General features: G+C 41.7%; 2 protein-coding genes across 5 annotated transcripts in view; one reads left to right on the top strand and one right to left on the bottom strand.

Annotated features, from left to right (window-relative positions):
- Positions 1-1,399: 1,399 nt before the first annotated feature.
- Positions 1,400-16,706, bottom strand: LOC116985564. 3 transcript variants are annotated; one of them, XM_033040367.1, is made up of 6 exons: positions 16,518-16,706; positions 13,647-13,808; positions 11,035-11,128; positions 8,318-8,477; positions 8,078-8,230; positions 1,400-3,271 (listed from the first exon to the last, which is right to left on the bottom strand). In XM_033040367.1, exons 2-6 carry the CDS (start codon positions 13,781-13,783, stop codon positions 3,096-3,098), a joined length of 720 nt encoding a protein of 239 aa, XP_032896258.1. In that variant the 5' UTR covers positions 13,784-13,808; positions 16,518-16,706; the 3' UTR covers positions 1,400-3,095. The 3 variants fall into 3 exon arrangements, with proteins under 3 accessions (XP_032896258.1, XP_032896259.1, XP_032896260.1); XM_033040368.1 differs by lacking the exon at positions 16,518-16,706 and adding an exon at positions 15,573-15,799; XM_033040369.1 differs by lacking the exon at positions 16,518-16,706 and adding an exon at positions 13,944-14,288.
- A 108-nt stretch (positions 16,707-16,814) lies between these two features.
- stub1 (STIP1 homology and U-box containing protein 1) overlaps positions 16,815-27,696 on the top strand; it is a 37,720-nt gene continuing 26,838 nt past the window's right edge. For both annotated transcript variants that reach the window (XR_004415300.1, XM_033040366.1), the window contains exon 1: positions 16,815-17,251. Coding sequence is in view for 1 of the 2 variants with exons in the window: in XM_033040366.1 (XP_032896257.1) it covers positions 17,138-17,251 (114 nt within the window). In the remaining variant the exon portion in view is untranslated. The remainder of the gene's footprint in view (positions 17,252-27,696) is intronic.

Genomic DNA, 27,696 nt, shown 5'->3' on the forward strand with positions numbered 1-27,696 from the left:
AACTTTTATGTGGAACACATTGGCAGATGACAGCATCTCACTCGCGCTCAACTCCAGCCCTCTTATGCGGAGACATCCAACTCTTCGAACCTTCATCAGCCACTCTGGCAGAGGTTCAGAATCCCTATTCTTACGAGTCAGGATTCTTGACACAAAGAAAAACTAATTTAATCTATTTAATGTTTTAATCAGTCCATTGTCCTTTAACTATTAGGTCATAAGGAATAGGAGTAGAATTAGGGCACTCAGCCCATCGTTTGTTTGTTTTTGTTTTTAAACTTTTACTTGCAGCTTTCTTAGTATATAAACATCTTCAAATACCTCCAGCTATGCCTCCTGTCTAAAGCCAGCTGGACATTCGGTGGGCAGGGCCTCATTCACACCCAGACAAATGTATTCCCAGCAGAGGCTTCTCTATATGTATTGCTAACTTACACTAACTGTATTATAAATACTAGTTATGATCCTTAGATGAGATAGTCAGTATCATATTCTGAATAAATCCAGTATCATAAATATCTTTTTTAGCTATTTCTTATTTTGCCCTTTGCCTTAATCCTCCAGGTTATTTTTTTAAACTACACTTTCTTTTTAAAAGCTAGTCTAAATGTTTACAGGCATTTGATTGATCCTGCACTGCTCTCAGTTTGTGGGCTAATAATGCTACATCTCCAGGGTACAAGGTTTAAATTTCTCCTTCAAATTGTGTTTGTTCTACTGTGATTCAGAGCTATAAAGGTTTTGACCAACACCTCAATGGCCACAGACTGAATGAAAGGACAATCTGCAAAGAAACAAAAGTTTAAAAATCGACACATTTCGGCCAGCCTTTGTTCAGATGCTGATTATTTTAGCCATCGATCATTAATTTCTTGATAAAACGAGAACATGGCGAATGCACCTGCTGGAGGAGAAAAGGTCACCATTGACAAATGAGAATTGTGAGCTGGAATGCGTTGGGATTGATTGGACCAGGCTCAGGATCTGCACTCGCCCTCAGTCAAGAATGGTACCACTAAACCAAAAACTCACACCTACTGACCATTGCATTAGATGCAAATAACAATTAAAAAAACACCAATTCCTGATTCAACTAGAATCAATATTTATTTAAATATACAATTTTGAGTGATAGTTTTCCACCATTTACACTCTAGTGAAAGGCTTTGGGATGTTTTACAATACAGAAAGTATTACTTGAATGCATGATGTGAAGTGTTTTGTGATAATGCTCAATTGGCTATGCCACTATTGACATTGATTCTTCATCACAGCTAACCCCTCTATACAAGGTTTACTTTGGACGACTCCCAAGTCTCACATACAATGAACTGAATAAAGTTGGTGTTCACTTAACTTGAGTGGTAGTTATAAATAAAAACAGTACACATTCTTTACATTCAATTATTAGAATTTTATTAGAAGGGAAAGTAAATACTGCAAAATGAGTGAGATGAACTTTTTGTTTTAAAAGAAAGCTCAAAGCAGAATACTATTATGGGAGAATTGACAATACAAAGTCAAAATTAAGTATGGCATTTACAATGTAGAGCTCCACTGCAGAGTTACATTGGTTGTACTGAAGATGCCATGTGCACACAAACATGGTGCAACATCAATCAGTAATTCTAATGAATGAACAGATGGCGCGAAAAGGAAAGTGCACCGAGCAAGCAATAAAGGAAAAATGTTACTAGCTATAAAACAGAACAAAGTAAATATGTAGAATAGGAATTAGCAGGTCATGAATTTGAAGAAAATAACAAACGCGTTAATTGAAAATATGGGCCAAAACTAGTTTCAAAATCATTTTCAGGCCTGCCTTCTGGAACTCGAAGATCCAGGGGTATCCCAGAAATACAATACAATCATGCAGGAGAATTTCCAGGGAATATCTCAATAGTCTGTTCTCAATATATACAATCTTCTCATTTGGAATGAACAGTTAATTTAAAGGAAGCATGTGGTTGAAGTAAAAAATAAAAAAATAAAAAATCACTTCCTTCAGATTCCCGATTTTACTAAAGCAGTAGAAAACCAATTTTTCTTGTGCAAAACAAATGAGCACAAATCCAAAGGCATAGGGGGATATCAGCGGTCCGAGTTTGGTTGGATTCCAGTCACAAATCACAACTGATTGGTAGAATCCCCCATGACAGAGTCGTTATGAAGACCTTTCCATGGGCGATTAGTTTTCACAACTGACCAGTCTCATAATACAGAATGTTTGCTCGACTTACAAGAACCCTCTGCTGGGTTCAGCAAATAAAGAAAAAAAAGAAAAATGATTTGTTATTAAACTGTGTTAATGATCTTCATGACAACCTACATTCCAACTTGAGCTTTAAACTTTTCATTTACAGCACAACTCTGATCGGGCTGAACTGACAGATTATATGGACCATTGGTCAATACTCATATTACCCAGCAATATTATTTCATTTTACATGATACACAAATATAATAAATGTTCTTGTAAACTAGGAGAGTTAATAGAGTGTGGGACATTGAATCTCTACGAGTTTAAAGTGAGCATGGGAAACAAAACACATTGAGTTTCGCAAGCGGAAATACGCGCACTCTAAACACCAGTCCACACTACAAATTCTGGCTGCAAACCTACTTAAGTTTCTGACCTCATGTCCTCAATTATAATTCTGGCCTCACATTCTCCAGAATGCATGGCTGGCTTTGTGAATGTTTAGGTCTGCAAATGGTATATCCGCAGATAACGACGGTGTAGTAATGAGGGCTGAGATGCATAGACATTGGGATTTCCTGAATCACACTGTCTACACCTTCCAGTTCAGATTCTGAAAACCTCCAAACATCTCATCAATACGCAATTGTTATCTTTTCCCGTCCAAGTTTGCATCATCCATCAACTAGAAGCATCGGTGAATACAAAATGAAACCATGGAACGATATAGCATTCCTGCCTCTTCCCACCAGCCCAATATCATGCCTTAGCATTTGGTTTCACTGAATTGTTTCAGATTTCATTAATGGTTGCACTGTTCAGGGATTGCAAAAAACAGATATTAATTTTTCTTACTCATAGCTGTGGCTCGATAGATAAAGGATGACTTTGATTATCATTGCACTTTCTGTCTTTTCCTGAGTCTACCTTCCGTGCCTTTTTCTTCATTTGATGGTTTGTTTTGAGAGGTAATAATATTCTTTATCAATGAGGGCTTGACTTTTTGGGCCACAGCCCAGGCCCAAAGGCACTGTTCTACTTTGTGAGGAGTCCAGTCATTCACCAAGTCACCTGTGAAAGATGAGTGCATTGTTACATAATAGCAGCACCAAAATAGTATCAACTCACATCATCACACTGTGACAGGCACTGTGACAGACTGCATAATTGCCATTAACATGACTCAATACAAGACTTAAGACCATGCACCAAGAGATGAATTCCAAGATTCACTAGATCTCATCAAAACACTGATAGCACATTCAAAACAAACCCTTTTATACTCCAGAACATTTTATTAGATCCCACCTCCCTTATTGCATATAATTTCTATATTCTATACACCACTTGGTGTTGTCAAGGAAGACTCTCTCTAACTTCTACAGGTGCACAGTCGAGAGCATACTGACCGGTTGCATCGTGGCTTGGTTCGGCAATTTGAGCGCCCTGGAGAGGAAAAGACTACAAAAAGTAGTAAACACTGCCCAGTCCATCATCGGCTCTGACCTTCCTTCCATCGAGGGGATTTATCGCAGTCGCTGCCTCAAAAAGGCTGGCAGTATCATCAAAGACCCCTCCTAGATTCAAGTTAATAATGTACATTAGTAACAGTAGTGGTCTTAATACCAAAAGGAAGGAAACAAACATGTGATGAAGTAGAGGAAAAAGATTGAGAATCTTATATCATGGTGTCAAGACAACTTAGCCCAACGTCAGCAAGGGCCAAAGTTTGGGTTTTGACGAAGGAAGCAAGGAGTTGAACAAACCCTGTCCTCATCAACATAGCAGCTGACAATTTCAAGTGCATTGGTATCCATATCACCAGCAACCTAACCTGGTTCCTTCATACCGACCAAGTGATCAAGAGCGTGCATCAGGGTATCTACTTTCTTAGGCATCTGAGAAGATGTGACACATCCATGAGGTTCTCTTGAACGTCTGTAGATGTTCTCCAAAACGTATTCTAACAGGATGCATCTCAGTTTGGTCCGGCAACTGCTCTGGTCTGCTCTTGACTGCCTGAAACTGCAGAGTGGCGGAGAAGGCCAGTCCGTCAGAGGCTCACCAATTTCTTCCATCCAGTCGAACTTCACAATACATTGCATCAGAAAGACAGGAAGCATTGTCAAGGATGCCGTCCACCTGGGAAATCCCCCTTTCTCCCTTCTGGGAGAAGATACAGGAGCTTTAAAGCTCATGTAGAGACTTAAGAATAACTTCTTTCCCACTATTAGATGCCCAAACTAATCACCATTTTCACATCAGCTTCCCGGATGTGCTGTCATGCACTCTTAATTCATTCTTTTATTCTGTTATTGAACTTTAATCTTTGTGCACTACTTCAGATTGCATTACAACTTTGCACCATTTTGCTGCTTTGCCATTGTTGCATTTATCATTGCTTTATGTACAGCACTTACTCTGAGAGCTTCATGTGAACAAGAAATTTCAATGTAGCTTGGTATACATGTCAATAAACTAATACAAATCAAACCTGCATTGTTGCAGGGAAAGTACTGGGTGGGAAGGGACAAGTTAAACAGGGAGTTGCGGAGGAAACGGTCTCTGCAGAAAGCGGTGGAAATGGGACGATGTGGCTAGTGGTGGGAGGTGGCGTAAATGTCACAGGATTATGTGTTGTATGCGATGGCTGATGGGATGAAAGGTGAGGAAATCTATCCCGAAACATCCTCTCTTGACTCTGTCCAAGGACCCCAACAACCTTTCAGGCGAGGCAGAGGTTCACTCGCATCTCCTCCAACCTCATCTACTGTATCCGCTGTACCACGTGTGGACTCATATCTCCGAAACCAAGCACAGGTTCAGTGATCGTTTCGCAGAACACCTCCGCTCAATCTGTCTAGACTTACGTGATCTCCCGGTTGCTAAACACTTTAACTTGACAAAGTCAACCCTATATTATGAACCAAGGACTCTTTATGATTAACCATCAGCAGTGAGTTTCATTCGCACAAGGGGAGAAGTGTCTCAGTCAAAGACTGTGATCACAACTTCAAAGTTAACTCAGTATTGCAGGACATTTACAGAGCCCTCCATAATGCTTGGGACAAAGACCCATAATTTATTTATTTGCCTCTGTACTTCACAATTTCAGATTTGTAATATATTTTTTTTAAATCGCATGTGGTTAAAGCGCACATTGTCAGCTTTTATTAAAGGTCATTTTTATACATTTTGGTTTCACCATGTAGAAATTACTGTTGTGTTTATACAGTCCCCCCCATTTCAGGGCACCATAACGTTTGGGACACATGGCTTCACAGGCATTTGTAATTTGTAATTGCTCAGGTGTGTTTAATTGCCTCCTTAATGCAGGTAAAAGAGAGCTCTCAGCACCTAGTCTTTCCTCCAGTCTTTCCGTCACCCTTGGAAACTTTTATTGCTGTTTATCAACACGAGGACCAAATTTGTGCCAATGAAAGTCAAAGAAGCCATTATGAGTGAGAAACAAGAATAAAACTGATAGAAACATCAGCGAAACCTTAGACTTACCAAAATCAACTGTTTGGAACATCATTAAGACGAAAGAGAGCGCTGGTGAACTTACTAATCGCAAAGGGACTGGCAGGCCAAGGAAGGCCTCCACTGCTGATGACAGAAGAATTCTCTCTATAATAAAAAAAAATCCCCAAACACCTGTCCAACAGATCAGAAATACTCTTCAGGAGTCAGGTGTGGATTTGTCAATGACCCCTGTCCACAGAAGACTTCATGAACAGAAATACAGAGGCTACACTGCAAGATGCAAACCACCGGTTAGCTGCAAAAATAGAATGGCCAGGTTACAGTTTGTTAAGAAGTACTTAAAAGAGCAACAAAGGTTCTTGTGGACAGATGAGATGAAGATTAACATATCAGAGTAGTGGTAAGAGCAAAGTATGGAGGAGAGAAGGAACTGCCCAAGATCCGAAGCATATCACCTCATCTGTGAAACACAGTGGTGAGGGTGTTAAGGCCTGGGCACGTATGGCAGCTGAAGGTACTGGCTCACTGATTAATGAATTCTGAAATGTATAGACACAACCCATCTGCTCAAGTTCAAACAAATGCCTCAAAGCTCATTGGCCGGCGGTTCATTCTACAGCAAGACAATAATCCCAAACATACTGCTAAAGCAACAAAGGAGTTTTTCAATGCTAAAAACTGGTAAATTCTTGAGTGGCCAAGTCAATCACTCGATCTGAACCCAATTGAGCATGCCTCTTATATGCTGAAGAGAAAACTAATGGGGACTAGCCCCCAAAACAAGCATTAGCTAAAGATGGCTACAATACAGGCCTGGCAGAGCATCACCAGAGAAGACACCCAGCAACCGGTGATGTCCATGAATCGCAGACTTCAAGCAGTCATTGCATGTAAAGGATATACAATAAAATACTAAACATGACTAATTACATTTACATGACATTGCTGTGTCCCAAACATTATGGTGCCCTGAAATGGGTGGGACTATGTATCAGCACTGCTGTAATTTCTACATGGTAAAACCAAAAGTACAAAAATGTCCTTTATTAAAATCTGACAATGTGCACTTTAACCACGTGATTTTTTTTCTATTACAAATCTCAAATTGTGGAGTACAGAGGCAAATAAATAAATGATAGGTCTTTGTCCCAAACATTATGGAGAGCACTGTATACATCAATAAAGATAACAACTGAGGATGTACAGATGTGAGGTAGATTGATTATTGATTACAGGAATGGTGTTTTCCTCTTACATTGTACAAAAGTCACGACTTCTCGCTGCCGAATGCAACCAGGTACAAAGGTAAGCATACTTAATATGTTAATAATTTGACACTGGATCATGATTTTTGAGTCTTAGCTAAACAGGGTACACAGATAAGGAAGTAAATGTGTTTAAGAGCAGATACCAGCTTGGTGGCTTCTGAGTGCTGCGTGTGTCAAGGTAAGGACAATGCATATATTGACAATTGATACCAGCTGGCGTCCTCTAAACTTTGTACGCAGCGGAGTTCAAAGGTAGTGACAACAAATGTGTTAATGGCAAGTCTGTGTGTAGTGGAGGTATAATGGAAATACAGTATGTTAAATGGTCGATACTAGCTATAGTCTTCTAAAACCGCATGGACAATAGGAGCAGGTGTAGGCCATTCAATGTGATCATGGCTGATCATCCACAATCAGTACCTTGTTCCTGCCTTCGCCCCATATCCCCTGACTCTGCTATCTTCGGAGTTCAAAGATAGGGAACATGAATATGTTAAACAATAGATACCAACTGGCAGCTTGTATTGATGAATTGAACACATTCAATAGCTTTTGCGACTTCCACAAACTCCCCCTCCCATTCTCATACTGACCTTTCTGTCCTGGGCCTACTCTACTGTCAGAGTGAGGCCCAATGCAAATTGGAGGAACAATCCCATATATTTTGCATGGGCAGTTTACAACCCAGCGGTATGAATCTTGATTTCTCTAACTTCAAGCAACCCTTGCATTCCCTCTCTCTCCATCCCTTCCCTATTCTAGTTCTCCACTAGGTTCACTGTCCTCCTGATTAAATTTTACTGATTGTATGCCTCGTTGCCCCTCAGCTAACAATGTACCATTCTACATTTCCTTATCCCCTTTGATCTATTTTTACATCTCACCCTTGCATATCTCTATGTCTCCGTCTTCCCCGACTCTCAGTCTGAAGGAGGGTCTCGACCCAAAACGTCACCCATTCCTTCTCTTCAGAGATGCCGCCTGCCCCGCCGAGTTACTGCACCATTTTGTGTCTACCTTCAGTGTAAACCAGCATCTGCAGTTCCTTCGTACACATTATTCCAATAGGATATTGTTTGACACAAAAATAGTGCACATCTGGGTACGTGTGGAGCAAACTTACTTGTGCCGAGTTGTTCTGCACACTCCCTCACCTTGTCCAGGTATAGGATGTAATGTTTAAGTGTGTATTTAATCGGAACCAGGCCTGGGATTGACGCCACTGCTTCATCTGCCATGAAAGCAGCATCCTGAGGAGCACCTGTCACCAACACAGCTGAACACAAGAGAACACCTTCCATTAGAATACAGATGAGCCACGCAAACAAGCAAAATAATTTGGCCCAAGTACTGCCTCTCATACCTGATGCTGTGGCTGGCCCCACAGCTTTTAGCTTGGTGAGTTCCTGGATTGCAGCAGACACATCGGGTAGCAACTTGAAAGCTTTACGGGTACATGACTCCACACTGTCCTCGGAATTACCTGTGACCATCTTCTGCAGCATTGGGCGGAATTTACCTCTCTATCAGAAGTTTGGGACAGGAAAAGATAAGTAAAATTAGAAGTAATTTAATTTGACCCCACTAGAATATTAAAGCTTTGAAGATCTTTAAACCCACCAGTAATGACTAGTGCCTTATTGTGGACAAAAAGGTCCTGGCATGCATATCAATTAAGCTACATTTATCAATATTTTTTCCATCGATAAACTCAACATTGGGGTCAATTCCAAGCGTGTCATCTCAAAACCACACACTTGGGATAGAAACATATTTTTTAAAAACAGGCTATTTGATCCTTTGAGCCCACTCCTCTATTAAATATAATCATGGCAGATCATCAATTTTAGTGTTCAAGCTTTCTCTCCATGTCCCTTAATTCCTCTAGCTGCAAGAACAATATCCAATTCTTTCTTAAATACGTTTCTTTATTTTACTTCCTTTTCTGTCACAGAGAATGCTACAGATTCATAATTGTGCAGACGATATTTCTCCTCATTCGAGTCTTAAAAGGCTTCCTCTTACATTACCCGTAACCAGTTCTCTAATCATGTCAGCAGCTTACCACAACCACCCCAATATCCCATGATGGTTTTCATTTAAATTTTGCACACTGATCTCTTAAACAAGACCTTATCGAAAGTTTTCTAAAGTCCAAATACACTACATCCACTGAGGAATTTATCCTTATCCATTTTGGATAGACTGGCTTTGTTCCTCAGCTGTCAATGAAATGTTATTTTAATTAGAATGACAAATCTAATAGCAATGGTATGATAACTGAATGTTGCAGCAGCACCTAGTGGTGGTTTGGGGCATCACGAACCCTCGCTATTGACTGGCGTGGTCACGTGATCACGGGGGTGTTTCTGCAGGTTTTTGTATAGTCTCCATTCAAGCTCCACCCTGTAAAGGGCCTGTCCCACTTTCCCCGAGTTATTCACGAATTCTCCCGAGTTATCAAACTCGCAGAAGGTTCGTAACAAGTCTGTAGGAGTCCGTGGATATATCGTAGTGGCTCGTTATGCCAGCCGTAGGTACTTGGGGCATCAGGCAAGTCGGGACGTTTTTCAGCATGATGAAAAATGTCCACGAGTAAAAAAAAAAAGCCCTGAGTACATATGGCTGGCATAACGAGCCGCTACAATATATCCACGGACTCCTACGGCCTCGTTACGAACATTCTGCGAGTTTGAAAACTCAGGAGAATGCGTGAGTAACTCAGCAGAATTCGTGAATAACTCGGGAAAGTGGGACAGGCCCTTTAGACGGAGCTTCGTATTTTTGACTGATCTAAAACGTGGTTGAGTTAATCGCTTTGTTATCGTTTAAAATAAAGAATTTTACTCAACTCAACTGGCTCGTCTCGCCAAAACGTAATAATATCTTTTTTTTTTTAAATAACATACGAGATTGAAGATCTGCAAGCAGATTTCAATGCAACAAATAGGCCAAAAACGGGCAAGTAGTTTATAACCAAAATTAGTTTGAATCACTTTTTTTTTTTAAACTAGAATAATTTAGGTTAGCGATACAGCATGAAAACACTCGATGGGCTGAAGGGCTTGCTCCAATTCCGTATCTGTAAACTAAATATTTCAGCTCTTTCTTATCGTGCATAAATTTCCAATGCTTCATAATCGATGGCAAGAAACATTCAGTATTAAGTTGTAATAACTTAATATATAGGGAGGTATATTTACATTGCTGAAGACGTTGGTTAGATACCATTTTTGGTGCTCCATCACATTAGACAACGTGGAGGTTTTGGAAAAAGCTCTAGGGAGGGGACACAAGACTAACGTAATAATGATAAACAAAATAGGTGTCAGTGGTTATGGGGAGAAGGCGAGGGAATGGGGGAAGGAGAGATAAATCAGCCATGATTGACTGGCAGGGTAGATGGGCTGAATGGCCTAATTCTACTCTATCACTTGTGACCTTATGAATTACTATGTGCACCTATTGATAGAGTGGAGAAGATTAGAATGCATCCAAGGAAATAAAGAGAGAAAGTTTTAGTTACCCAGGCAATAATACACGATGGAACAAATTTCTGGTTTTTGGCAAACTTTTAAATGCGAGCTGGATCAGTTCCTGGCAGTGGTAACTCAAGAAAGATAAATGAAGCATTAAACAATGTGATGTGCCTTGACTTGCCTTAGACGTGTTTTAATTTTTTGTTTTATCCTTCATTTGGTTGAGTATTGATTTTTTTTATGCTTGGAGATTGTTTGATTACTTTGCATAAAAATTGATTAATGACAACTAAAAGCAGGATGCACTCCGCCGACTCAATTTACTGTATCCAAGGAGGTTGAGTGAAAGTGTACGCTTCCAGGATTTGAGCATCAAAATAAAGCTCCAAAGATCCAGCATCTGATTAAGCCACAGATACAAATGTGTATCTGCCTGCATAGAGAAAGTGGATTTCATTCCAGGAACCAAAGCTTATCTTTCTACCAGGCACAATAGAGGAGATTTAAAAAAAATGTGTTCCCATTCTTGAATGTCATGCAGACATGCAGAAATAATCTCAATTTCCATTACATTTAGCCCAACCCCAGCCAGCTAACTTACTGTCAGCTTCCACTCCATCAACTGAACCAGCTCGGCATGAGTGAGAAATTTCTCTGTGCGACTGCAGACAGTCTCCAGTAACTCTTCTTGGTACCTGAATTAGAACATTACATTTCAGATTGCCCACAAATGTATCCAAGAGCAAGAACATTCACTTTTTCCTTTCTCCACTTTTAGCTACACCATTCTTGCTTACATTAAGCTGGCACACTGCACGTCCATTGAGATTGATGCACATGCTCCTGTTGTACTTAATTATAAAGTAGGGGGCAAGCTGAGGACCTGGCGTGGGGGGGGGAGAGAAGAACAATGGAGGACCCGACATGGGGGGACTGCCGTGAGAGAGGGGAGGGGGAAGAACAATGGAGGGGGGGGGGGTGCGCGATGTGAGGGAGGGGAGGGGGCAACGAACAATGGGGGACCTGGCACAGATACTTTGTAACTTTGTAAGCACCCTTTATGTAGCGACTATTTGCATACCTTGGGTATTGTACAACCTATCTAAGTCACCCTGCATCCTCATAGCATTCTCTTCGCAGTTCACACTGCCACACAACTTTGTGTTATCTGCAAATTTGCTAATGTTACTTTTAATTCCTTTATCTCAATCATTAATATATGTTGTAAATAGCTGCGGCCCCAGCACCGAGCCTTGTAGCACCCCACTAGTCACTCTCTGCCATTCTGAAAGGGACACATTAATCCCTACTTTTTGATTCCTGTCTGCCAACTAATTTTCTATCCATGTCAATACCCTACACCCCAATTCCATGAGCTCTAATTTTGCCCACTAATTTCCTGCGTGGGATATTATCAAAGGCTTTCCGGGTTGCATTGCTAATCAGGAGGAATGTCACATCTGCACTCAGAAAAAACATGCTGGAGGGTTCATCCATTAAGACAATACAGGTAGAGCTGAAAGAAAAGTGCAATCACTCTGATGGGAGTATAGAAGAGACTTCTCAAAAGCCAGAGGCAGATGGATAAATATGCAGACGGATTAAGGAAAGACACTAAAACAACAAGGTGGTCATAGCAAGTGATTTCAACTTCCCCGATATTGACTGTAACTTCCTGACTTGGTGAGGAGGGGGGAATCATGTAGGTACTTCCAAGAGCATTCTTCAAATTAGTATAAACCAACTGGGAGGGACCATATTGAAAAACAAACTTGGCCAGGTGTTTCGTTGCGAGGGCACAGGGGGAACAATAATCACACCTCCTTAGATTTTAAGTTAATTATGAACAAGGATACATCAGGACCTTGGCAGAAAGTACTAAATTGAGGAAGAACAATTGATAACATTATTAGGCAGGAGCGAGGGAGAGCAAATTGGGAGCAGCTGTAATTGAGCAAGTCCACATCTGACACGAGGGAGTTGTTTAAAAGAGCAGCTGATCGGAGTTCATGTTCCAGTGAGGGGGATGGAAAAGGATGGCAACGTAAAGGAACCTTGGATGAGAGAGATTGTAAAAGTGGTCAAATAGAAAAAGCATATGCAAGGTTTTGGAAGATTAAATCAGATGGGGCCTTTGAGGAATATAGATAAAGCAAGAAAGAACTCAAGCGGGGAATTAGAAGGGGCATGAAATGTCATTGCAAAGTAGGATTAAAGATTAAATGCCCAAGACATTTTATAAATGCATTAACAAAAGGGTAACAAGGGAGAAAGTAGGACCACTCAAGGATAAAGGACAGATTTTATGCTTGGGAGTCAGAAGATATAGATAACATACTAAACACATACTTTGCATTCACCGAAAAGGGCATGGAAGATAGATTAGTATGGATATACTAATATGCTTGGGTATTAGGAGATCAAGAAGTAGATGGGTCCATCTGACAAGGGTCTCGACCCGAAACGTCACCTATTCCTTCACTCCATAGATGGTGCCTCACCCGCTGAGTTTCTCCAGCATTTTTGTCTACCTAAGAAATAGGTGGTGTTGGGTATTTTGAAGAGCATTATTGCTGACATCACAGTCTACTCAAGGAGTTTATGGACGAACAATAAATACTTTTTTTTTGTTATCCTGTCTAACAGGTTGTGTCATCCCCATTCTGAAATGCGCACCTTCAATACAATGTTGTTGCTTCATTGTCTGGATTCACAATTTCTTTGTGAACAATTACCTCAAATAATTTTACTATTTTTCCATGCTTAATAAATCCACTCATTAAATGTAATCCCCTTGCATACATTTTTACACAACATACACAGGAGAGCTTATTTATTTATTTTTATGAACGTTAATAAACGCAGCGAGTTAAATTACATCAATGTTCCCGTTGATTTTTTAAAACATTTATAGCCCTCAATACAGCTTCATGTCAAGGTGCATCTCATGTAAAAGGCACATTCCGTCATCACAACCAAGTATGCAGAAAACGTGAATCAACAATTTAAATGAGGACTGTGAGAAGTCACAGGTTTCAATGAACAGATTCCCTTTTTATGTGAATAGATCTGTCTCACTTGCAGGGCTGGTACATGCACTTGCCACAGAAGAACAGCAGAGCAACACAGAATAATCCAAAGACATCTATCAGCCGCTAGCAGATAATGTCACTACTGCGGCTTTATATACATTATTCAAGATCTATAGCTCACCATTTATCCAGTGCTGCGAGTTTTCCTGCCTTCCCACCTTTGGATGCCTTTGCTTCAACCACATCCTTGTACACAGCAAGAACAGACCTCCATACAGCAGGGTCCTTACAATTATACAGTCCATCAGTTCCAGACATGGTTTTGAACAAAAGTAGCTTCAACCTGTGGAGTTTCATTAATTTGTAAAAATGATACAACACTTGATTAGCATACTTAAAACATTTCTGTGTTAGTATCCCACTGATCGCTTTAATTTTTAAAGAACTGTCTGGTTTAAGTTTCAAACTGCTCATATACCTGGAAAACTGGTGAACAAGTCCAGGCTAGCAATGCAATACAAATCATTGCAGATACGCAGTCTTCCAGATGAGAATTTAAATTGAAACTGTTTGTTCTTTCAAGAAATATCAAATAAACCTTGGCTTGTCCCTGTTGAATCCGCTGATACTTATTCCCTGTCAACATTTAAAGCAAACATATTATCTGATCACTATTAGAATTCTGTTTATCAGAATATGATGTCAATAGCCATCAGATACTTTTTAGAACAGGTTTAGAATATTGCAAGAACAGACCAAAGGCTGGGTATTCTGTAGCAAAGATACCTCTGAACACCCTTTCCACCACCCACAAAGAACATATGTAAATGTAAAACACTGTATATCTGTCAGATGGGGACGACGCCAACTAGATTAAAAAAGAATAGGTAACGTTCCAGGTCTCGACCCTTCTTCAGACGGTCCGCACAAAATGTCACCTGTTCCTTTTTTCCAGAGATGCTGCCTGACCCGCAGAGTTACTCCAGCATTTTGTGTTTATCTTTGGTTTAAACCAGCATCTTCCGTTGTTTCTTACACATCCAACTAGATACAAATCTTCTTGTTATTCATCAAGAAGTAGAACAATTAAAAAAAAACAACAACAAAAAACTGCTACTGGGAATCCAAAATAAAAAGAGAAAATTATGAAAATACGCAAGAGGTCAGACAACATTTTTGCAGAGATATACAATGTTCCGATCACCTTCTGGATGAGCATTTTCTGTTTCTCAATCATGTTCTGCTTCTGAATATCCAGATCTTGTGTTAGCTCACAGGAAAATAAAACCTGTGGTAAGACCAAGTCCCGACAGTCTTACCGAAGACTGATCGACAATTAAAAAAATCCCGTCACCCGCAGCGGTCTCAACTTATCTTTTTGTTAGGTACCAGCATAGAATTAACTTAATTTGGAAATTTCAGTAGGAGACAGGACAGAGTGCAGATACTGGAATCTTGGGCAACAAACAGAGGATACCAAAAGTTTCTTAAGATATATAAAGAGAGGCAAGAGTGGACATTGGGCCGTTGTAAACTGACGCTGGAGACGTATGATGGGGAATAAGGAAATGGCGAATGAATTGAGTACGTTGTTTTTGCATCAGTCTCCACAGTGGAAGATACCACTAACATGCCAGAATTTCAAGAGAGTCAGAAGCTATTGGTGTTGCTATTACAAAAGAGAAGGTGCTTGAGAAGCTGAAAGGTCTGAAGGTGGCTAGGTCACCTATCCAGAGATGACCTCTATATACACTGCTGTTTTACAAAAGAGGTAGCTGTAGATGTAGTGAAGGCATTAGTAGTGACCTTTCACAAATCTCTAGTCCAAAATGGTCCCAGAAGACTGGAAAATTGTGAATGTAACGCCACCTTTTAAGAACTGAGCGAGGCTAAAGAAAGAAAATTATAGGCCGATTAGTCTGACTTCTGTGGTTGGTAAGTTTCCATTATTAAGGATGAGGTTTCAGGGTACTTGAAAGTACATGATAAAATACTCCAAATTCAGCATGGTTTTGTGAAGGGGAGAATTTGCCTGACAAATCTGTTGGAATTTTTTGAGGAAATAACTATCAGGACAAACAAATGAGCGTCAGTGGATATTGTTTACCTGGATTTTCAGAAGACTTTGATAAGGTGCCTCATGTGATTCTCCTAAACAAGATGAGAGCCAATGGTATCAGAGGGAAGATACAAGCATGGATAGAAGATTGGCTGAACTGCAGAAGCCAAAGTGTGGGAATAAAGGGTTTTTCCCCTTGGTTGGCTACCAGTGACTAGTGGTGTTCCACAGGGGTCGGTGCTGGGGTCACTACTTTTCACATTGTATATTAATGATTTGGATGATGGATTTGATGGCCAAATTTACAGATGATACAAAGATGGTTGGAGGGGCAGGTAGTGGGCCAGGCATCATCTCTGGGTAGGTGAAGTTTCGGATCCAGAACCTTCTTCAGTCTGATCCCGGGGCGGGGCGGGGGGGGGGAGAAAGTTGATAGAGAGGTGGGACAGGACATGGCAAGTAAGAGGTGGACTCAAGCAAGCGTTTTTTTTTGATAGTCAGATGTTTGGAAAATAGACCAGAGATTAAGGCAGAAGGTTTGAGACAGAATAATGAGAGTTGCAGATTGTAAAACTAGTCAGGAACATAGAGTCAAGATTGTTTTATTGTCATATGTTCCAGAAAGAACAATGAAATTCTTACTTGTAGCAGCACTACTGAATATAAAAAAACATAGAACATTGTAAACAAAATAATAAATGAGAAAAAAGTTCAGTGTGCGTATATATACACATACAAATTATGTATACATAAACACACACACATATGTATACATAAAAACCCCAATAATAGTGCAATTATAACAATAATAGCAGGAGGGGGAGGAGAGAAATGGGTGGACCTACTACAAAGTTACACGTCTTTGGGATGTGTAGGAAATAAATGTGTGAAGACTGAAGGAAAGGTGCCGAGCTGAAACACCATCTGCCCGTGTCTCTCCACTGGCGATACAATTTAACTTTCTTCCCTCAATGCTCTCATCTACTTATTTACCTGTGCAGGAAGGAGATGCGGGTAGTACACCGAAGACAGACAGAATGCTGGTATAACTCAGCGGGCCAGGCAGCGTGGCTGGGGAGAAGGAATAGGTGGAGTTTACAACAAAAAAAAAACCCTGCTCCAGGCTGATCATCGATCCTTCACCTTGATGTTCCTCAAGATTCCTTTAGTAAGATGGCGGCGGCCCTCTCGTCATCATGTGTGCGCCGGGTGATGCGGGCAGGGGAGATGACGTCAGGCGGCTGACTTCGGACAGGTGGATCATCACGTCGCCGCCTGAAAGACGTCACAAGTGGGGCGCGATGGATGACGTCAGCGGGCGCCGCTGCTTACGTGCGTCCTGTACACAAACAGCGCTCGCTGCCTCCGATCCCGATCCCCAACCCCAGCCCGGCCCCGGGCCGCCATCGTCCCGCCATCCCCCGCCTCCTCTCCTCTGTAACCGGAGCCAACCGATCACCAGGGGCGAGCCTTGCTGAAGCGAGCAGGCAGGCCCGAGCTTTGGCCTGGGCCCGCGGCACAGTGTCGGAGTGTCCGCCGGCTGCTGCAGGGCGCCGGCCTGCTCCTGCCTCTGCGCCAGTGCGGTGGAGCCACTGGGGATCGGCGGCAGCAGCATGTCTGGGAGCCCCGAGAAGAGCCTGACTGCCCAAGAGCTGAAGGAGCAAGGGAACCGCCTCTTCCTCAGTAGAAAGTATCCAGAAGCCGCGGCCTCCTACAGCAAGGCCATAGTGAGTATCTGGGCGGGGGCTGGTGCCGGGGACGGGACGGACGGGATGGCGAGACGGCAAAATGCACAGACTCAGTTCAACATAAACTTTCCAATAAAAAACATAGCAAGCACCGGAAACGCCTGCACCCTGTTAAATTCACTGTGCTTTGTCAATCCTGGCTATGGCTATTTAATGACTAGAATAAAAATGCAACATTTCATGTGACTTGCTCAGCATTACCATGTCACAATTTTCAGTGGTTTATTCTGCTGCCGCATTCAAAGTTGCTGCCATGTCAGCCGGATTACATTTATTATGGTGACATAAATGTATAAACTATATATTGTAATAGCAATTGAATACTGCTGCTCGAAACCTAATGACAATCTTACGATGTCTTGAACTTGTGGCATAATGGTAAAGCTCATGATAGAAATTGCATGTTTCTGAAGATCAAAGTGCAATATGATTTCCATGCTATTTGTAGGACTTATAACTCTCCAAACCGGTCTGATTATGTGTGTGCCTAAATGTCTCCCAAGTGCTACTATTGTATCCACTGCCCCTGGCAGTACGTTCCAGCCAGCTCCCACACAAAACAACTTCTTGATTAGTACTGGTGTCAGGGATTATGGAGAAATGGCAGGAGAATGGGGATATGAGGGAGAGATAGATCAGCCACGATTGAATGGTGGTGGACTTGATGGGTCGAATGGCCTAATTCTGCTCCCAGCACATGATCTTATGACAACTTGCCCCACAGATCTTTAAACTGATACACACCTTTGTTACCACCCTATCTACTCGTGATGCCACTTTTGGAGAGCTATGGACTTGCATCTGAGGATCCCTCTACATCAATGCTCCTAAGAGTTCTGCCATTTACTGTGCAGTTTCCTCTTGCATTTGACCTCCCAAAGTGCAACACCTCCCATTTGACAGGTGGCATTTGATATGGATATTTCTTTATTTATATTTTTAACTGATCCTTATCATGATGTATCGTTTGACAACCTTCCCACTATCCACAACTCTATCAATTTTCATGTAATCTGCAAATTTGCTAATTAGCCCATCTATCTATTTTTTCCCAAATGTTTGTCCAAGTCATGATATTTATGGGGTCCCAATATTGGTCACTGTGGAACACTGGTGCTCATAGACCTCCAGTCTGGAAAAACATGCCTAACCACTTTCTCAAGCTAATTTTGAATCCAATCATCCAAGCCTCTGTGGATGCCATGCAACTTAATCTTCTGGATCAGCCTACAATGAGCGATCATGTCTTATAAAGTTGATGTAGACAACATCCATGTGATACTGTCTTCAACTCTTCAAATTAAAAACTCAAGTTTAAGCTCCCCTGCACAAAGCTATGCTGACTATCCCAAACAGTCTATGTTTCACCAGATGTGAGTAAATCCTATCCATAAGCATCATCTCCAATGGTTTCACTACCTCTGATGTGAGGCTCACCAGCTTATAATTTCTTGGCCTGCCTCCATATCACTTCTTAATCACAGCAGCAACATTGGCTTCTCCAGTCCTTCAGAGCATTGCCAGTGGCTAAAGAGGAAATTAAAATAATTGTCAAAGCCCCAACAATCTCCTCTCTTGCCTCTCAATCACCTGGGATAGGTCCTAACAGGCCCTGGGGCCTTATCCATGTTAATGTTCTTCAAAAGACCCTGGAGTTTCAGCAAAAATCTCCCTGATCTCAATACTCACCCTTCTCCATCATGAATACCAATAAGTACTCATTTGGTAGCTATCCCACTTCTGCCAGTTGCAGACATAATTTCCCTCCTTTGTTCTTGAGTGATTCTACCTTCTCTTTAAACATATTTTCAATGTATGCCTAGGAGGTGGTATTTCAGCTTCTTACACTTTACAAATACTTTCTTGTTGACTAAAATTCTAACATCTCACATCATCCAGGGTTCCTGAACTCTGCCTTCCTTGTCTTTCTCACAGAAACACGTTGGTCCTGAATTCTGACCAGCTAACCCTTAAATAATTTCCACATGTTAACCGTGGAGTTGCCTAATAATATCCTTTCAAAATATATTCACCAGAGCCCTTGCCTGATACCGTGCCCCCCAATTTGGAACTGCCTCACCCAAGGACCAGTCTTATTCTTATCCTTAACCGTCTGAAAACTTGCAAAGTTATGGTCACTGTTTTCAACATTCTCTCTCACTGAAGTTGGAGACATATTTCTAAAAGGTGTACAAGAACAGAGTGAAGTTGGATTCATTGAAGATGACAGGTCAGATTAAGAAAATGGTATTCTGGGCTTTATAAATAGGGACACGGAGTATGTGCAAGAAAGTCCTTTGATTAAAACACTGGTTTCACTGCAACTTGAATATTGTCTGGTTCTGGGTACTATTTTTGAGGAAATATGTAATAACTTTGGAGAAATAGCAAACGAAATTTGTGGATTGACTGGAGAAACTTGAGATCTGTGGTTCTGAAATCAGAGGTGCAAAGGGACTTGGGGAGTGCTGGTGCACGATTCCCAAAAAGTAAATGTGCAGGTTGAATCAGTAGTAAGGAAGGAAATTGCAATACAATAAATGCAATACGTTCATTTTGAGAGGACTAGAATATAAAAGCAGGGATGTAATGCTGAGGCTTTATAAGGCACTGGTCAGACTGCATATTATTATTATTATTATTATTGCTTTATTTATATAGCACATTTTAAGTCAACTTGCATTGACACCAAAGTGCTTTACATAAATTAAATAATAAATTTACATACAAACCATAGAAAAAGGTTAAAAATAAATAAAGAAAGAAAATGGACACAACACATTATAGAGTTCAACACAAACATCCCCCCACAACAGAATCAAAAATGTCCACTGTGGGGAAAGCCAACAGAAAGTTAAGTCCTCTTCCTCTGAAACACCCGAGGTCGGGGCCCATTTGTGGCCTTGCAGCCAGTCCGATGATTTTCAGGGCCCTCTTGCCGTGAAGATGGAACACTGGCGTCGGGTGAAACAATTCCTCAAGCGGCTTGGAAAGTCTGGAGCGGCTGCCTCCTCCCCGGAGACCGGAGACCGGGGCACTCGTAGACTTCAGGCCGCGCCGACCCCGGCGAACTCGATCCCTGGCTCCGCGGCGCTCCAAATCCAGCGCCGCCCGCGGCCGGATGCCCGCAGCCCCAGCTCCGCGATGTTTGGATCGACGGCCACAGCGCTCCGGAGCTTACCGCACGGCGACCCGGCAAGGCATCGCCCGCTCCGTGGCTCCGCTCCGTGATGGTGTCCTTGCGCTGCGCCACCGCCGAAGCTGTAGTCCCGGCCGGTCCCGACAGGAAACGCCGCTCCATTCTCGATGGTAGGCCGCGAGGACGGGGCGAAGAAGCAGCCCTCTCCGACCAGGTAGGGGACTAAGAATGAAAGTTTCCCCCTTCCCCACCCCCACCCACCACATAAAAGACCTCCACTAACATTTTGGACAGGACTTAAAATAAAAAAAAGGTGAAGAGACGGACTGCGGGCAGGCTGCCATACACAGACGGCGCCCACTCCCGCACATCCGCCATCTTATGGAGTATTGTGAGCAGTTTTGGGCCGCATATCTGAGGAAGGATATGCTGTTGTTGGAGAGGGTCCAGAGAAGGTTTACGAGAATTATCTTGGGGATGATTGAGTTAACATATGATGAGTGTTTGACGGCTCAAGGCCTGTACTTGCTACATTTAAAAAAGATGTGGGGATCTCTTTGAACCTTACTAAATAATGAAAGGTCTGGATAGAGTGAATGTTTCCACTAGTGGAAGAGTCTAGGACCAGAGGGCCCAGCCTCAGAATAAAAGAACATACCTTTAGAAAGCGGATGAGGTGGAATTTCTTTTTAGCCAGAGGAAGCTGTGGAATTGACGGTCACAGACGGATGTGGAGACCAAGTCTTTGGGTATTTCTAAAGTGGAGATTGACAGCTTCTTGACAGTAAGGATGTCAAGGGTTAAAGGAGGATGGGGTTGGGAGGGAAATATAGATCAGCCATAATTGAATGGTGGAGTAGACTTGATGGGCCGAATGGCCTAAATCTGCTCCTATGTCTTATGAACTCATGGAGTTGTGGAATTGCACAATACAAAAATAGGCCTTGCATCCGACCAAATTTTCACCAGCCCATTACTATAATCCCACTTTGTTCTGCCCACATTTATATTGACGCCCCCAGATCAGAACGATTACCTGACTATTATGGGGAAAGTTGCAATAGCTGATTAGAGCTACAACAGAATATGTCTTTGCAATATATGGGGGAACCAGAGCACCACCTGGTAGGAGCCCATGTGGTCACAGGGAGAATGTACAAAATGTAAACGGGTGGCATCAGAGATCCAGGTTGCTGGAGGAGTGAGGCAGCAGCTCTACTCTGCTGCCTTATTAGCACCTGTTACAAAGCCCAATTGATTCCCTGTCGTAAGATGCATAGTATTAACATTTTGCTGCAAATCGGATTCAAAGCTTTAGAATTTGTCACATATTTGTACCTTTGTTGACAAAATTCCATTCTTTCCGTATAATGCTGCTCATTATGTATGGAACTTCACCTTTGGATGTTGGTCTTGTTTTAAATTCTAAATCCAATCAGATTAAAGCCATTCTGTGTAATAGTTATGTTTTGTATAAATTGATTATGATGAGCATGAAACAAAAGTACTCGTGTGTAAATCACCCAATTCTCCCTGAAATTTAAAACTGTAAAGGTACAGACAAAGGGAACTGCAGTAGGGTCAAGGATCAGGAGAATTATAATGAGGATGATTGATCAAAGAACCAAAACTAACACGAGAACGCAGGGTCTGGAGTGCATTGTTGGAGATAGTAGTAATGAACGCTTATTCAATTTTAACATTGAAAATTAAGCTGGATAAACATCTGAAAGGAAAGAATCTGCAGGAGAGGGTGGGAGTGTGGTTCCACCACCGATTTGCCAGTAACTGATGGTCCTGCGCCTCCTTTAATCCGGACAAAATCACGAGAGCGCACTTGAAATCCCTTCGAAAATGTGGCTCCCAGGTCGGGTAAGACGTCCGATCTCGACATCATTGGGACTTCCTTGCCGATGAACGGGTGGAATTTGTCCCCTGCGGCAGGGGCTCTGCAACTGCGGCCCAGTCGGAGCCAGCAGCAAATGCGTTCCCACAGTTGACTTCCAAGGCTGCCTTTGTGGGCCGTTCCGGTACTGTTGGACTCTTCTCGGAGGCCATCACCTCTGTGGATTTGGCAAAAAGGATAATCCAGCACATTTCTGGAACCAAAGGTGCCAGAAAATCGGTTGTGGACCTGTGGCTGGTTTGGATTTCATGGACCAAATGGCTTTGTTGATTGCTGTAACCATTCAGTAATTCTGTGAGTCGGTAGTTTGCAGAAAACTAAAACTATAGATATAGTTTGAAAGTTTTCTATTCATGCAGCAAAGTGCCATCACATTCATGTCAAATGTTTTGAGCTTAAATTAATAATTGTTACATATTTGTTACTACAACTACTAAGTGTTTACCTCATTAGCAATACATTTTTGATGCAATCACTGCCTCTTTTAAATATAATAGCTAATAATTTCATAATTGGGACAGATGTAATAACAATACATTTAATGAGTGCTTTAAATGCAGTTTTATCTTCTCCAATTCCCTCATTAGGTTTTGTTTTCAGACCCTCTGGTGCCCTGTCTTTCTTTATTTCTTCCCTTTGTTGTGTATACACGTTACAGTGATAGTTTCTAATTTGAACAGTTATTTAAATGTTGCTCCTACCTTGACAATGGGTCTGATTAAGATGTTCACTGGGTCTGATTAAGATGTTGGGCTCTGGATTAGCGGCATTGATGGTATAATGAGACGCGTTATAATGCTTCATAGAAGCTTGTGGATTAAGTTTATCAGTATATATGAATGTGATACCATTTCTGCTTTTGAGGTTCACCTCTCAGACTTCAAAATTAAAAGGAATGAATTCACAAGGGGTGCAGCCATTCCTCATAATTTTACTCTTGTTTTGATTCTGGTAAATTTGCAGTGTACCTGCTCCAAGATTGTCATGTACAAACCTGATTGTAGTTTGCAGGAAAGGTTTCAGGCAAGACACCATTCTGAAACATCACTTCACTGTTTCAACGTTCCAACTCTGCATTCATTCCATTTTGCTTAAGAACAAGGAAAGGTCCCGACCCAAAACATCATGTATCCATGTTCTCCAGAAATGGTGCCTGACCCGCTGAGTTACTCTAGAACGTTGTATTTTTTATTGTATTCCTTTTTGCTTTCTGTGTGCTATAGCTTTACTGAATTGGACAACTGAACAGTTTGCGCAAGACTCATTAATAAAGTGTACTCATTTTCCTTACACTAACCTAAATTAGATGTCCATACAATTCCTTAAGACTTGGTCTATTTACATTCTTTTAGTATGCTTTTCTCAATTACCAACTTAAGTCTTCTAACATACCACACAGAGAAATGACAAACCAAATTTTAATTATTTTTTAAAAGTCTTGTATTCAAAGTTTATTTTGGTTAGTATCATTGCGTCTCATTAATTTGTTTATTGGGGTCCGTACCCCAAGGTATGGGATCTCCTCAGAGTCATACTGTTTGATATGAACCAACAACGTTTTTTATCTCGCTAATACTGCTCCAATTTAACCTGCTCTATGAGCTACATCTGAATTTCTACTGTAGTTTTACATATTTTATTCCATTTAATGAACTGAAATATTAAATTGTCATTCGGTGACAACTTCATGTATAATAATCCAGATGTGATGAAGAGGTCTTCTTCCTTAGAGAGTGCCGTCAGTACTCCCGAACAGTGCGTGAAATGTTGGTAACGGAGCCAATCTAAGCTGCCTTCTCCTAGGCTCACTAGCACTATAAATATCACTTATTTTTTGAAATCAGCAGGTCAGGAAGGAACTGAAGCGGAGAGAGTGTCCCTGTTGCAGGATATCGGTAAGGCTGCATGCAGGCAAAACATTACTTATTGTCTTAATATTTAGACCAGAAAGACGCTGTTAGTAATGAAGTTTAAATTGAAAATACACGATCAACATTTTTGTCAATGCTGATGTCCAACTAATTTATGACCAAATCTAGAGGGAGAGGTTTAAAAATGATAATGAGAATATTATCTTAACATTTACTGCAAATCGGTCCAGTTAGAATATTTCCCAGATTGCTCACCTTCCTGATGTCAAATCGTTGGCCGCATTACCAGGATTTGCATAACTTGTCCTGGGTACATTACCTTTGAGCTAATACCTATATCACCAGTAACGGTTGCCTCAAATGGCAATATTGAGATGCATGATATTAACCTTTATACTTTGAGAATAGGAATAAGTTCCAATAACCCAATGTGTATTGTACAAAATGTGTCAATGCCAGTGAAGACAAGGATGCAACATTTCTGCATTTATTTAATTTAACCCATTTGGATGAAATATGCGTGCCTCTAAATATGTTACTTGGATTTTTGTTAGACAAATGCCCTAAAGTCAACAGAATCAAGGTACATTTGGTTAACTTGCTGACAAGCTGTGGTTGCATTAGAGGGACCTGAAAGCAGAGTGGTCGGCTGCTGCTCTCTGCAGTCCTAAAGATTGAAAGTAAACAAGTCTGGAGAGAATATAGGCAATGGTCCAATGCTTGAAACTGCCTTGGTTTATTTTGTTTTCAATTTTTTTTTTTTTCATTTTGGTATGGAAATCCTCATTGGTTTCCTGCTCTCATCTGAGGAGAAACATAGGGCTGCTATAATGCTTTACCAACCTCATCCCCAGTCTTTGAATTATTTGCAATGGATCTGCCCTGCAATGCATAATGCCATTTCCTCCATAATTATCATCACCAGAACAATAAAGCTCTAAGATAGCCTTGTCAGTAATTAGGGAAGGATGTTATTTTCCACTGTTTAAAAAGTGCAAGTTCTTTAAGAAAAGTGTGAGCCATGAAAATACTCTTGTCCCTGAGTCAGAGGTTTATAGGTACAATTTCCTCTGTGGTTTATGGGGAAAAAAAGTCTAAGTAACCACTCTGGGAGAGTTGGCTACTGCCAAGATGTCAAACTAATGCTGTTTCCTTCTCTACGGCTGATATAAAAGGCTCCATTGCACTTTTTGGCTTGACCTATATTTATCCCTTCATGAATAGCATACAAAGAGAATTATCTGTTTCTTATTATGTTGGTATTTGTGGGAGCTTGCAGAGTTGAAATCTAGCTGCTGTTTTTAAGGTTACAGTGGTCAATTACTTGTGTATTTCATTGGCTTCAAAAATATGCCAGACGAGGAAACCCATGAATACACTTCATAACCTTAAATTTAAATTCATTCCTTATTATTTCTGCATAAGTAGATTTCCTTGGCTAATTCATCCATGTTTTTATGAACATGTTTATGAAACTATGGGATGGAAGCTGTACCGGAATACAGACTTGTGATTCATGTGGTGTGTCATGCGTGTAAATATAGCCTGTTTGTTACGTTTAACGTCAGCTGCTCTTATTTGGTTGATTATCTGATGTCAGTAGTTTGTGTCGTTTGAAGAAAAGCAATGCGTCACTTTATGATAGCTTGCTGTCCTGTGCCACATGAAACAGTGCAATCACCTGGTGCTGCCATGAACTCGATCATGTGAAGAAATCAAGTTCAACTTCAGGTTTATTGTCATATGCGCGAGTATGGTGAGGTACAGGTACAATGAAAAGTCATGCTTGCAGCAGTGTCACAGGCACAGCCAAAACACATATCAACAAATTACACATCAATGACAAACAACATTCTAAAATAGAGAAGACTGCAAAAATAAAACATAATTAGAAATAAAATGTATAACTTATGAACCTGCCTGATGGTAGCAGTGATAAGTGCGCATTTCACTGCAATAGTTTTTTAGAGGAAAACATACCATCAAGTGACAGGTATGACATCTCCTGCAGTTGAAGAGAAAAGTACCTGGGGCCAGGGTGGTTTGGGTGGGGAGGGATGAGCGAGCCAAGTTGCAGAGGCAGCAGTCTCTGCAGTTGGTGGAAAGGGGTGGGGATGGAAAGATGTGACCGATGGTGAGATCACGTTGAAAGTGGGTGAAATGAGTTGGGGGGGGGGGGGGGCAAGAGCAGAACAAACGCAGGTGAAGGATCCATGTATGACTGCAGAGGGGAAACCGTTTTTACTAAAGAATGTGGACATCTCATGTGTTGTAGTGTGGAAAGCCACACATCATCTTGGGAGCTGATGTGGCGGAGAAGAAGAAATTGTGAAAAGGGGATAGCATCTTTGCAAGGCAGGTAGGAGGAGGTGTGGTCCAGATTGCTCTGGGATTTAGAATGTCTGTCCCCTGTGATGGAGACAGAGATGAAGAAAGGGGAGAGAAGTGTCAGAGATAGTCCAGATGATTACGAGGGCAGGGTGGAAGTTGGTGGTGCAGATAATAAATCAATGTGTTCTTTCTCCTCCTCCCGCCAGATGGAACAAGAATAGAGTTCCACTGGTCCTTGCCTTTCACCACGACTGTCTGCATGTGACACGACTGCTTCGACGAACACTTGTGTATGGTCTGCCAAGGCCTGCTGGATCTCTCTGTTTGCAAACCATTTTAACTCTTCCCATTGCCATACTGACCATTCAGTCCTGCGCAGCCTCCATTGTCAGAGGGAGGCCACACGCAAGCTAGAGGAATAGCACCTCTTATTCCAATCTGGTAACTCACAACCTTATGGTATGAACATTAAAGTTACCAATTTTAGGTAACTAACCTACAAACTACACCCTTCTTTTGTTTCTTTCCCCAATGCCCCGTCTGGATTCACACCTATTTTATCCTTCCCCTTTCCCTCTTTTCCCATTCCTATCCACCTGCATTCCCTCCTCTAGCTTCAATATTTATTTGCACCTCTTTATCATCGACACACTTTATGTCCTTTCTTTTCTGGACTTTGTCCAAACATCTACCTATCAAACCCTCACTGCCCCCCATCCCCCAACCCCCATCTGTTTCCACTTATCCCATGCCAGGCTTTGTCACGTCCCTTCCTCTTCCAGCTTCTCCGACCACCTCTGCAGGGGCTTACTCTGTCACCCTTGACCGGGTGGCCCACAAACCAGTGTCCCTCTCCTCTTTGACTCGAGAGGGCCTCCTGCAGATGACTTTGAAGGCGCTGGATGTATTACCCCAGTTCCCTCTCCTACCGGTCCTTGTTCCTCATGTCTGACTCCTCCAGCGGCTCCCTATTCCTTGACTCTCCTGTCTTCGGGGGACGAGCAGAGTCCGGGCCCAGCGGCTTCCCTCGACAGGCTGTGGCCGGCTGAGTGTTCGGGTCCTCCAGGCAGGTTTGTGGTCCCAGTTCCCAGTTAACCTGTTAAGCTTCAGTTTCATTGCCTCTGATTTCTCTTAATTCCCCCCTAACCTGTCCCCATCCCTATTACAATTACTGGTG

The sequence above is a fragment of the Amblyraja radiata genome, chromosome 22 (genome assembly GCF_010909765.2).
Source record: "Amblyraja radiata isolate CabotCenter1 chromosome 22, sAmbRad1.1.pri, whole genome shotgun sequence".
Classification (NCBI taxonomy): Eukaryota; Metazoa; Chordata; class Chondrichthyes; order Rajiformes; family Rajidae; genus Amblyraja; species Amblyraja radiata.